Source organism: Phoxinus phoxinus (assembly GCF_949152265.1).
Source record: "Phoxinus phoxinus genome assembly, chromosome: 4".
Taxonomy (NCBI): Eukaryota; Metazoa; Chordata; class Actinopteri; order Cypriniformes; family Leuciscidae; genus Phoxinus; species Phoxinus phoxinus.
The window spans coordinates 30899635-30913247 of NC_136879.1; the positions used below are offsets into that span (position 1 = coordinate 30899635).

The window sequence follows — 13613 nt, forward strand, 5'->3', positions numbered from 1 at the left end:
CCGACTTTCCATAATAATAAACAATAATAATATTGTAAATCTTTAGTTTATCAGCACAATATCCCATTTTATATGCGCTTTCCCTTTAAGAACCCCGTAGCACCACGGTACTCCCTTGCAAAACACAACCAAAGAGGGCGGGGTTAAAGCAAACTTCGTGCATTAACCTATAGCATACGTCGAAACACCCACGTCAAATCGACTCTGGGCCAATCAGAGTGTTGCTATTATTATTTTTTTCTTCAGACAGTGAACCAGTAATAGTGTTGCCTGTGAGATAAAAGCTCCTCACGAAGGAGAGTGGTATGTATGCGGAGAGGAGATTTACTCTCAGTAATTTATATATAAAAAATACATTCCAAATAATCAGTTCAAGAGAATCCAACGACATTCAGGTCGTGCTTGTTTGAGATAGTGAACAAATAAATAGGCTACCTCTATGTGAAGTTTAAGCGATATAATGGGCATCTGGCAACCCAGTGGAGGTGACGAGCTTTCGATGTGATACAGTTGTGGTGAGTGCAGCGTCGAGACGTCCAGAGTGTCGCATTTTAAAGCGGTGAATGGAACAGCTGAAGCGAATGGCTCGTCTGTGCGTTGGTCCCCGACTACAAAGAGTTCGTGTGTAACCCAGTAATCGTCTATTGCGGCGGATCTACCAAACCAGGTACGTCTCTTTAAATATAACCCCAAAGTGTTGCAGCGTTACAATGTATTTACAACAACACCCGTAGCCTACTAACCGCATATCAATCCACTTTCCTTCGGCGAGAACTAAAACACCTCTTTTCCTTATTTTAGACCGCCTTAAGTTTTTGAGTCTATAAAAAACTGGTCTTGCCTCTCGTGTGTTTTGAAGTGGGGGAAAATGATGCGGACTTGGCACGTGCCAGCGAATTGAACTGTATAGGACGGCAGTCGAGCTGTCATTCAACTGCTTAGTCTGTATCAAACCCTGATGATGATGATGATGTGCATGTCAAAGGAAATAAAAACAAAACATAGCCTATATAATGCGCCTGTAGTTAGACACGAGATTTATAGTGGATTGTTTTATATAAGCTCTTCCACTGATTTTTGTCGTGAAGAACATGTTAAGTGTGACAAAATTAAAAGATTCCTTTCAGAAATGTATCTGTTTATTGGGAGTATGTTCTCTTTAGGTTGTATTGAATAGAGCTGTCTGTAGTCTCATAGCCTGGTAGTCCCTTCAGCCAAATTCATAATTTATGGCCAGACAGCCCCCTTGAGATTCAAAAGATTATTTTGGACAATAGAAATACCTTTCATTGAATGAGGTTGTGCTCTGGCCAAACATTAGTCCAATGAGAATGCCCACTGACTGAGTGATTTCTTGTCAGACCTGAGAGAGAGAACCTGATGTATACTAACTGTTAGATGTGATACGTAACACAGAAATTAATCTCTCTCTCTCTCTCTCTCTCTCTCTCTCTCTCTCTCTCTCTCTCTCTCTCTCTCTCTCTCTCTCTCTCTCTCTCTCTCTATGTATGTATTTTTTTATATATTTATGTATGTAGGCCTATATGTCTCTGTTTATTGACTTCACTGGGTTCTCGACTGAGTTTTAGACGCATAACTGCTGTAAACATCTGTGAGATCCATGAAGTTGACTAGTTTCATAGACTTTTGAAAAGTTTTTCAAATGCATTTTTATTTGTTTAATTTATATATTTTAGTTGTATAGGCTGAAAAAGCACAACATTTCATAGTTAAGTACTTAGTTTTTTTTTAAATTATTATTATTAAGAATTCAGCATTAGATTAGGATTGTACTAGTGTTCCCTGTCTGCTTAAACAACTGATATCTGTTTGATAGACAGTCTTTTTCTGATAACACTTCTGATCTGCTGTAACACTTACTTCTCTTGTGGTTTCATCTAACAAGCGCAACACTTGTGTATTGATCTGTCCTTGCATTTTGCGCAATGAGTACAGAGACCTGAAATGTGGACTTTCAAAATGCTTGGAAGCAGAAAGGTGTCTCCTGTGGTGTCGTGTCCCTTTTTTAGAGGCTAAAACCTACTTTCATGGCCACATTGATGGATCATATATTTAATCCTGATTAATTTTGTGTTTCTTATGTAGTTCTGACCCAGCCAGTAGAAGGCAGTGAGGATTGAGATGCTTTTACTCCGAGATTGTCAGCCAATTCTGAACCACGGAGAAATTACTCTGGAGGTTTTGTGCTTGTGAGCTGATTGAATTGCCACTTCAGATCAGTTTTAGCACTGCAACACTGCACTTTGGGCATCTTAGATGAAACACTCTAGTTGGTACATCTGAATATTAGATTAGGCCCCTTCGTTCTCAAGTCGACATTGTCATAGATCATTTTAAATGTGCTGCAAAATGTGTTCGGTATTGCACGATTTATTCAAGCTCATTCAAGAACCTAAAAGCTTCTCTCGAAATGTAGAATATTGCTGTCAACATGTGGATGAAGTAATGTGATCTTAAAAGGCTTTCTACAGAATGCCTTGGGGTCAGAGGTCGTAAAAAAATAAGACCATCAGAGATTAGCGAGTGTCATAATGCCACTCTGTGTCCCATCCCTGAGTGACTGAAGAATCAGGTTTAACCAATGTTTCAGTGAAACATCTTTGGATTTCCTATATGTTAGGGATGTCCAGATATTACCTTTCTGATACCAATAATTGGATGCTACGGCTGTTATTACAATTCTGTACTGTTTATACAAAAATAATTATTAGTGTTTTTAAAGATTAGCTGTAAGTGAGGATTAGATGAAGAGCCTAACTACCATTACTGGTAACAAAAATAATCTAAATAATAATACCAATACTAACTAATATAAAAAAACACTAATATTACCTGGTTATCGAGATGGTACAGATAAATTGTGCATTTCTACTATACCTAAAACTGTAATTTCTAACTGCTTTTTGTGCAAACTGAAATGGTTGCATAATTGCATTGAACAGGTAGAAAGTGGTTGCATGTGATTGATTGTTAAAGGAATGGTTGAGATGTGACCGGAGCACTCCTTTTGTGTCTTTTGTGATCGCTCATAAATGCCATCAACACGCGGCTGTCAAATTCGAGAATGATAGCGTGGATCTGCTCATGGAGCACTTTTTTCATCAAATATTCACAGAACATGCCTCGCTCTTTGAACAGAAAGACTTCATACTGTATCTCAAATGAAAAGTATCCTGCTCACTTTGTCTGTTGTGCATTCACTGGTGCTGAATTTCATTTCCAGAGGTTTCTTTTCTGAAGGGTTTTGTTCAAGTGGTCCAGACTGAACCTCCTTAGGAAGGATCAGTGTTGTATGAAAGGGAAGATTACCGAGTTTGATCTTTTCTCATGTCTGAATTAGACTTTCTTTAGTGTAAGAAACCCCCTTTCTCAGGCTTTCTAAACATCCAATCTTAGTTTTTAAGGGAACAAATTTAAGGATGCACCGCCACCGATATTTGTGAGTGAAACCTATAAGCCAATAATGAATTATTTTCATGTTATGACCGATAACTCAATAAGCAATAAACATCAAAATGATATACTGTATTTTGTGTAGAAAAAAATAAATACAAAATAATTATAATTAATACGAAAAATAACAATTGCATTTAAATTAATCTCTAATATGGTTGAAAGCTGATACATTTACTGTGTGGGGTTGGTAAGAGTTTTATTTTTTATTTTATAGAAAGTCTCATACTCAATAAGGTGCCATTTATTTGAGAAAAAAACAGTAAAAATATACAATATTATTAAGTGTAATATAAAAAAAATCTATGTTGATATATTTTAAAATGTAATTTTAATAAATCTGAAAGGGAACTTAGGTGCCAAAGCTGAATTTTTAGCATAATTTCTTCAGTCTTCAGCGTCACATGATCCTTCAGAAATCATTCTCATATGCTGATTTGCTGCTCAATGAACATTTCTAACCATTATCAATGTTGAAAACAGTTGTTCTACTACCTATTCTTTTGTGGAAACTGCAATATATTTTTCAGCATTCTGTTAGAGTAGAAAGTTCATAAGAACAGCATTTTTATTTGAAATGGATACCTTTTGTAACATTATGCATGTCTTTATAGTCATTTTTTTTTTACCTATTTAATGTGTCCTTGCTAAATAAAAGTATTAAAGGGATAGCCTAGTTCACCCCAAAATTTAAATGATCCCATAATTTACTCACCCTCAAGCCAGCGTATATTACTTTCTTTTTTCAGCCAAACACATTCAGAGTTGTTTAAAAATATCCGGACTCTTCCAAGCTTTAAAATGAGAGTGAATGGTACCTTTAGATTTTGAAGCCCAAAGAAGTGCATCCATCCATCATAAAAGTAATCCATACGGCTCCAGGGTGTTAATATGGCCTTCTGAAGTGATGCGATGTTTTTTTGTCAGAAAGATATCTATTTTTATAACTTTATAAACCATTATCACTTTCTTCCGGGAATTGCCATACGTGAGTCTAGTTCCGGTGGAAGAATAACCTCTGACCCTGACGCATGACGTATTGGCGAACAGAGAATAGAGCAAAACAAAACAACAGTCACAAATTAGAAGTACAAAACGAGAAATGTAGGAGGATTTCGATATGAGAAAAGAGGAGTTTGAATTTGTTGCCCAGCCCTATTAGTTTGAACCGCAGGAGACCACCCTGCTGCTCCTACATCCAACGTGTCGGGTCAGAGGTCACTTGACTCGCGTTCGGCTGTTTCCGGCAGACAGTAGTTTATAAGGTTATAAATAAAAAACCCATCGCTTCACTTTAAAAGGCCTTTTGGGATAAATTAAGTAATTATGGGATAATTTTAAATTTCAGGGGAAGTAACCCTTTAATTTAATTCATTCATTCAAAAAAGCTCATCATTGAGGAAAGGTGTAGCCAAGACAAGAAGGACACTTCATTCCAGAAGCTAAAATGCAACCCCCCCCCCACCATTGTTTTGTTAAAGAAGAATGAGACACCCTTCATGTTTTGTTAAAGAAATGTTTCTCAGACTCTTCGTCTTATTAAGTGGTGCTGTGGTCTGGTTTCAGCACAAGCCTGTGGAGGATTCCCAAACAGATCAATGTCAAATCCAGTGGAGGATATCCATAACAGAAGTGTGGAAGCTCTATTAATTTAATACCAACACCTTCTTGATTTCTCTTTCACAAATGTGAAACTCGAGAACAAACATTGCTTCACCACAATAGTAAATCAGCTAAGAGGTTGTTCCTTTGTGGTGTGGAGTGATTTACATCCACATGATGCTGCCTTTAAAATGTCTGTAAATGACTAAGCATCCATGCTTTCCATTTGTTCAATGATTTCTTTATGATCAGTAATGTGTCTGTCTTATACTCTTTACTTGTCTGAACTCTGCAACGTCCCACTCAGCTTGTGTCTTCGCCAAAAATTGAGATCCGCTTCTTCTCTGTGGAATGAACTGGAGTGGGTTTCTAACATATGAACATTTTACAAGTGAGCTTGAACCTAAAACAAACAAGGAAGAGGATGAAACCGTGACTCATCCTGTGACACATTTCAGGGAAGATGTTCCTGAACAACATCGCCTCTTCCTGTGGAGAGTCTCATCCATTACACTGAGGATTCTGGGTGTGGAATTCCTGTTTACCATCTGTCAGCACTAACAGCCTGTGGCCAAGAAATCCATCACGAGCAAGGCCCTCTCCATCAAAGTAAATCTGCACAGACCTTGAAAGAGAGCTTTAAGTTCCTAGCACTTATCAGAGGCGGCTGGTGTTCATAAGATGTCGCGGTTCTGACGTTCATCTAAGCGTATGATTAACGGCGTAAGATAGACGTCAAGAACAACATCGACATGGAATTTAGGGTTTGTTTTTCAGAGCAGTTTTATTTCTGTCAGGAATAGGCTACAGAAAGAAAGTGACTAACCGTATATAGATGACGAATTAGGATAAGAATGTGAACTGTATGAAATAATGGATCATTTAGTATGTTTGACGACTACCAAAGAGAAACACAATGTTAGTATGTAAGAGATTGAGGTCAAACATGAGACATGGTATGTGAAAAAAAAAAATCAAGTTAAATATCTTACCATGCCATCAAACTTGTGAGCATTATGTTATTGTGCGTCGTTTCATATTTAGAACACATAAAATGCTAGCCTAATGTAATTAAAATGTAATTTCCCTCATTGTCATTTCCACCATGCTGTTAAACATAATGCGTATTTGTGAGGCTGTGTAAATGATACTGTTGTTGTTGGAATGTTGTTGAGTGACATTATGCGTGTTTAACATTGTTAGGTGCCTTCACACAGAATGCATTTTTTCATTCCAATGCACTGCTTTTCCGTTGTATTTTCATGAACTGCCAAGTTGTTGTCTTTTCATGCTGCTGCACTGCTTTTCCGTAGTTTTTGTATGGAAACGTTCTCGACAGATGTGCTTGACCGTTGCACTCTTTTGCACAATTTTGTTTTTCATTCCACTGCCCTGCGTCTCAGATTTTTAAGCCCAAAAACATGTTTTGTGTGAATGGCCTTTTAGTAAACAAATTCAATTGTGACAGTTTATTTTCTAAATTCAGCTTGCTTATGCTGCATCGTCCTTGAGTATGTGAACTCCTCCCAGCTGTCAACTGCCAGTGAACAATAATCACTCACTCTCTATTTCTCTCTGTCCCTCCTTTTTATTGTAGAACAATCATCAAAATGTTAAACCAATTTATTATATTATATTAAACCAATATATCATTAAACCAATTTTATTGCCACCCAATTAACATCCATAATTTCCTGACATAATTGATCTCTTGATAATTGAACACACTGTATAATGTGTTTAAGCACAGTGGACGTCTGAATTGTCCAATCAGCATCCAGGATCGGAACTATCCGTTTTATAAGGGAAACCGCAGCCTTAGTGATCCATATTAGTTCCCTGCAGCCTCAAGACAAGAGGTTCCCTAATGGCATCTGAATCTGTCTATGTGCACAAGTACCTGTGTGGGGCTATAGGGGATTCTCATCATATGTAAGGTAATGCAATATTGGTTATTTAAGAATTTCTTGACTATAATGAATAATGGTGATCACAGATAATCTCCTTTGTGTGGACAGAGATGAAGAGCTGTGTCAATTAAGGGTCACTTTACCATCACTAGCATCCTGGAATAGATTCCCAGCGGTTCTAGGCTCAGGTGTCTCACGAAACTCAATTGGCTGGGTTCCCTGGTGGGTCATTGTGGGTAACCTCCTTCGGATGTCTTGAGAGGGTCTCGCAGGACTGCTTTGAGCGAAGTGGCTTAATGCCTTCACACACCTTTTGTTCCCTTGATGAGACCTGTAAGTAATGTAATGAAGATTACGACTGATCTCGTTTCAAATGGTTGTCTTTGAAATATGGAAATTAGCCTATTGGAGCACATTTTTGAACTGTGTTTGACAGTCGTAATAGTTTTTAGGTTTGCAGTAAAAGAGGTAGAATAAACTAAGAAAACAACAATTACAGCTCATTGATTTATTTTGTTTTAAAATAGGCCGCCAAGGCCAATGTTGTACTTCCACTTGTAAGTTATCAAAACAGTGCCAAGACATTAAATAAGGCCTGCATAATCTTGGCCAAATAAAATCACAGTATGATTATTTTGACAAATATTATGGTTGCCGTTTAATTGGCAATATACTGCAAACATTTAAGGTTATTGCAGAAGCTAAGGTATCATGAGTCGGGATGTGCTGATAACCAATAAATTGGTAAAATTCATCAATTATCATCTATCCCTATCATTTTTCCACAGGGATTCTCCCTTGCCATTAACCCTTTGCCAGCATGTTTATGTAGTGCAGTGCTGACACAGGCCAACTTGTGCTACAGTTTGGTCAAAGAATAGCAAAAAACCTTGCAAAAAAAACAACAACGTGCCTGAGCCAGAACAGTGTGGTCAAGTTTTATGTGCACTGCTTGTTGTGTCGAGTTGGACACCCACTCCTTATGGTTGTGTAGCGCACTGTGCAAATTAAAGACTGCAAGGTCATGCATCTTGTTGCTGGTGGAGATGTGTTGGAGAGTGGGTGGAAACATGAGTCAATCTTAAGATATCCGACCAGATCTGTCTCTTATTTCAGACCACTATATCTTGCTAGTATTGCTTTCCAAAATCCAATTGTGCTTATCGTCCAATACTTTGAAGTCTGATATATTTTTGTCCTCGCTAGCATTTTTTGTTTAGTCCATTTGCTTTGTTAAAAGCTTCTTTCTTTTCAGTTTATTTTGAGGCCATTTTTTGGTTGAACAGGGCAAATAGTGGGATTAATTTAGTTTTTTCAAGTATGATTCCAAATGCAGCATTTGTCTTTGATCTATAATTAATAGGTCCTTTTACTCACATGTTCATAATCGTTATCCATTGGGGCGCAGCTGATTGGTTCCTGCCGTACCAGTTGCCAATGAGCTTGCTACTCAATCTTCAAATACTTTGGTAGCATTTGCCTTAGCAGTGCATCACGCTTTCAGAAATCCTCTGAAATTCTATGTCTAAGATAAGTGCATGGGTTTTTACTCTATATCTGTGTTTTGTGTAGTCTGCTTAATCAATTCCTTATGAACTAACCATTTCATGAGGTTTAAATCATGTGTCTTTCATGTCAACAGTCCTAATTTAATGCTTAGACTAAATTACTAGTATTAGCAGCTAGAGAATATGCATTTTACATGTATGCAGCAGCAAGCAGGCAATGTAAAGTTCAATGTCATTCATTGAATAAGTGTTCATGCCATGGTGAGGACAGACAGTCGGTTGCAGGCTGCGAAGTTCAGAAGTGACATGTGGGATTCACTCTCAAATTGTGTTGTTGGCATAACCATTGCATGGGACAGATATGAAATGGCAAGTAGTAATGCATTAGCAATGTAACTCCGACAATAGATAAATAGAATATCGGCTCAAATATTTGAGTTCTTTTCCAAATATCGTAAAATAATGACTCGTAAGTATATTGTTTGCGGTACATCACAAAATTTTGGGAACTATGGGTTCCAGAACCGGGATGGGCATTAACGTTTAAATATGAAACTTTGCTTAATCTACGAAACATCAAACAATGCCTTTATTTGTTTAAGAAAGGTGTTTTACAATCTTGCATTTGATGCAGGAGTAAAATACTAGCATACAACAGCAGAGATGCTTATTAAGAGACAGCAGCAGCAAGCCTTTTACATAAGGTTACTGCGACTAAAGTTTAGTGGACATGAGAAAATGCTTATTACTTCTTGGACTACAAATTTATAAAATGTAAAATCTAGGTTCCAATGATTGGATTAGCATCTATGCATTTGAATGACATTGTTATGCTGATGAGATCAGGGCTGGGGAAATTCAGGTAATGAGCTGACTCATGTACTTCCTTTACATGCTTTGTTTAGAGTGTCTCCACCTCTATGTAAATCCCTCCCCCTTGAAAGGTATATAAACTACAATGAACACTGTCTTAGTTAGACATGAAGACTGCAGCTACCGACAGCTCGTGTTCTTAATAAAGAATCCTGCTGAAGATACAACCAAGTCTCCTGGTATTCGCTTCTGAGTTTCCAACATAATTTATTTACAAACTTCTAACAACACTTTTCAAAGCTGATGTTTTCATTTACTTGTGCGTGTTTGGGCTTGGTCAGCTGAATACATGTTAGTCATACTCCATTATTCATCCGTTTTTCAAATGAGTAAAGAGGGTTTGACAATGACGATTATCAAACGATGTTAAATAATCATACTATTTGCTCAGGTGGTCGTGGGGAGTTTCTTTTCTCATCTCTATTAGCCTGCAACGTGTTACCATTTGTTAAAGCCACTCATAATGCACTTTCTAATTGGACATGTTTGAGATTTCGGCTCAGGCACACATAGTCATAGGCCACTAGATTTAAGCCATTCGGCAAAGCAGGCCCTGGCACACATAGTTTAATAGGCCACTAGAGCCAAGCATTACGTCCCAAACTACTTAGTTTAGTGGCACGCATACACTGGTATATAGGCACATATGTAGAATACCACATTGATAAGTCAATAGGGCAACACTGCGAGATGCTTCATACGCTTTATATGCACCTCATGGCAGCTCACATGTCTAACGGCTTGATCTGCTTGGGCTCTAGTCAGATCAGATCTAGTCCACCAAGACCAAGCATATGCCCCATTTCTCATATCTCAAATCTAAAGGGCCAGGCACACATAGATAGCATACACACGTTCCTATGGCTCTTCGGAGCAGCAGCAGTACATATGTGTTGGCGGTAGATCTGCTGGGGGTGGGGAATTTTCTGACGTACAGTACACTCGGTTTGTATTGTACCGGTTGCCAATGAGCTTGATACTCAACCTTCAAATACTTGGGTAGCATTTGCCTTAACAGTGCAGCACGCTTTCAGAAACCCTCCATCTTCCCCAGCTCCACCTGTAAAGACCTGCTACGGGTAATTCATGTATGGTATATTGTACAGCAGCAGCATGTCTTCTTGTATGTATTGGCAGTACCAAGTCCTGTACTTGCTCTGTCGCAGCAGCAGCAATAACCTACAGGAGCAGCAGCAATAAAAGCATCAGCAGCAGTGTAGCAGATCTATTCTGCCATGAACTTTAGAATCAAAAGTTCGATTCACACTTGCGGTCTTTACGCCCACTTAAACACTTGGGCCACATACAGGAAATACGTAATGTAAGTAGACAAGTGGTCCGGTGCAAGATCGCAAGTGTGGGTGTTTGGACAGGCCCAAAGTGTACACTTCTAATAACTTGACACTAGGCTTGCTGCGGTAGTTTGTTAACGGTGTGACACTGTTACATTACCAATTACTTTACTTGCTCACCGCGGAACAGCCCCCACTGTCGTTTTGCCTTTTTATAGAAATAAAAACAGTTGGACAACAGACGCTACAATATAAACTGAAAGTTTCTGCACAGTGCAGCAGGAGTCAGATTTTACATGAGAGTAAGGAGAGATGACATTAATAACAATATGAGATGACAAGACGATAGCAGAGGATTTGGTAGCAAAACGGAAAGAAAAATTAAGCTCAACAGATCCTGAACGTCATTGACAAAATATATTTTCTTATATAATATATGGTCAGTACCACCACTCCCTATAAACAGAGTAGGGAGTCTGCGTAGAGCAACAACTTCCAGCACCACTGATCAAGATTGCAAATTCAAATGTGAAAAGGCAGCTTAAGTTTATTAAGTGGTGGACATTTTTTCTTACCATGATATCCTTACATGCCACATGTTTAAACTACAGTTTCCTAAGGCTGTTACCTTTACCATGGTCATGCATAATAGTAATTGACAAACAAATGCTGCAATTATATGAGGAGGCTAATCTGTTCTATTGTGTGTTTCAGGCCTGATGGATTCAGGTACTCAACGAGAGCTGCGTACAGCAGATCCCAGCCTCCACTTGCTCCGTCACGGCCAGTCCTGAGTATCGGGCGCTCACATCTACGCACTTTGCCCGACCTCACCATCCCTTTTATCTGCTTCTTCCCCATCCCACTCCTCCACTGGATCCTCTACCGGCCCTCCCACTCGTCCCCGAGATGATCGGCAAGCTGAAGCAGAACTTGCTAGTGGCCTGCCTGGTCATCAGCTCCGTCACGGTCTTCTACTTGGGTAGGCATGCCATGGAGTGCCACCACCGGATAGAGGAGCGCAGCCAGCCACTGGTGAGTAGCCTGCGTACCACTCTGCGTACGGGCCAGAACCTTAGCAACCCCTTCATCTACAATAAAGACATGCCTCTTATATTTATCGGCGGTGTCCCTCGCAGTGGCACCACTCTTATGAGGGCAATGTTGGACGCTCACCCCGATGTACGCTGTGGGGAAGAGACACGCGTTATCCCACGCATCCTGGCCATGAAGCAGATGTGGAGCCGCTCTGGGCGGGAGAAAATGCGTCTAGATGAAGCTGGAGTGACGGATGAGGTCTTGGACTCAGCCATGCAAGCTTTCCTACTGGAGATTATCGTAAAACACGGAGAACCTGCCAACTTCCTATGTAATAAAGATCCCTTTGCTCTTAAATCACTCACTTATCTGGCTAAGATCTTCCCTCATGCTAAGTTCATCCTCATGGTCCGCGACGGCAGGGCCTCCGTCCACTCTATGATCTCCCGTAAGGTCACCATTGCTGGCTTTGACTTGAGCAGCTACCGGGACTGCCTAACAAAGTGGAACCGGGCCATTGAGACAATGTACACACAGTGCCTGGAGGCAGCGGACAAGTGCCTTCCTATGCACTACGAACAGCTCGTTCTTCACCCAGAAAAGTGGATGAGGACGCTTCTGAAATTCCTGAACATTCCTTGGAATGATGCAGTTCTCCATCACGAGGAGCTCATTGGAAAAGTAGGAGGTGTTTCACTCTCCAAGTAAGTGCCATTGACTTGTGTGAGGGTACTGAATGCTTCAACAGTTCTTGTTTACCTTGTGTGGGGTCAGGGGTTTCCTGTCTGATTTAAACAAGTTATATTTGTTTTCTTGTAAAAGCCAAAGCAGGGTTTTGAGCTTAGTATTCCAGCATGAGTATCTTGGGTTTGTGAGTCATCTGGATAAATTAAGCTCGGTTCAGTTATCTTACCTAGTTAATGTCACCAGCCATTTGTGTCTCACAGGCTATGTTTGGCATACTAGCGTACTGCTTACGGCATACTTCACAGTATGCTGTGTACTGCCTATTATTTAAACAAGTGTGTTAAACAGCATGTGACGTATTATGACGTTTCAAATAGTAATACACTACATTGCTTTTACATGACTTCCTTGTTTCATTAATTTAGAAACTGTGGAACAGTGTGTGATGAACATTGCTGTCACATTGTATTGTTCTGCAAGTCATAGTATTGATATTTTAGCATTATTTATAGAATTTATTAATATTTTGAATATATTTATATATATATATTATTTTATTGCAATTAGTTGCCAAGGAAACATGTCTTATATTCATTCATTTGTTTGTTTGTTTAAGTTTTTTTATTACATTTTTATTTTATTTCAGCTTTTAAAAAAACAAATTAAAAAGTAATTAGTCAAGAAAAAGCTATAAAATATCTTTATTGGTAATTACTTCCGTTTATTCGCCACCATGGAAATAGATGGTAAAGTCAAGTGCAAGGCATTAGATCACCTGGGTATTCCATGCATGCAGAAAGTTAATATACTGTGCATACTATGCATACTATTATATATGCTCCAGAAATAATCAGACTAGTATGTAGTGTGCTATTCCAAACATAAACAACACTTTGTGTATGCGGCGACCGTGATAATTTTTTTGCAGATGTGTGTGGGCGTTTTTCTCTCTGTCAGACTCAGACTATAACTGTTGAATTTCTCACTGACCAGGGATACGTTATTCTCAGATAACAACTTGATCATCCCTTGGGTGCAATTGTGTTCAGGATCAGTTTGACCACAATATGTTGTGTTGCAGCTTTTAGGGTATGTTCGTGAATCTAATGAATGAGTTCTCTGCACAGTTCATGCCCTGAATAGACCAAATGAAGGGGTGTAGTTCACCGGCACATTCTTGCTGCAATAAAACACGTAGTTGCATGTTGGAACATGAGTCCCACATTTTT

The 13613-nt window shown here is 39.1% G+C and overlaps 1 protein-coding gene across 2 annotated transcripts in view; it reads left to right on the forward strand.

Annotated features, from left to right (window-relative positions):
• Positions 1-239: 239 nt before the first annotated feature.
• The window catches only part of tpst1 (tyrosylprotein sulfotransferase 1), a 37440-nt gene continuing 24066 nt past the window's right edge, over positions 240-13613 (forward strand). Inside the window, exons 1-2 of one of the 2 annotated variants that reach the window (XM_079610880.1) lie at positions 240-667; positions 11374-12401. In XM_079610880.1, the coding sequence (XP_079467006.1) occupies positions 11569-12401 (833 nt within the window). In that variant the 5' untranslated portion in view covers positions 240-667; positions 11374-11568. The remainder of the gene's footprint in view (positions 668-11373; positions 12402-13613) is intronic. The other variant, XM_079610879.1, reaches the window with a different exon arrangement.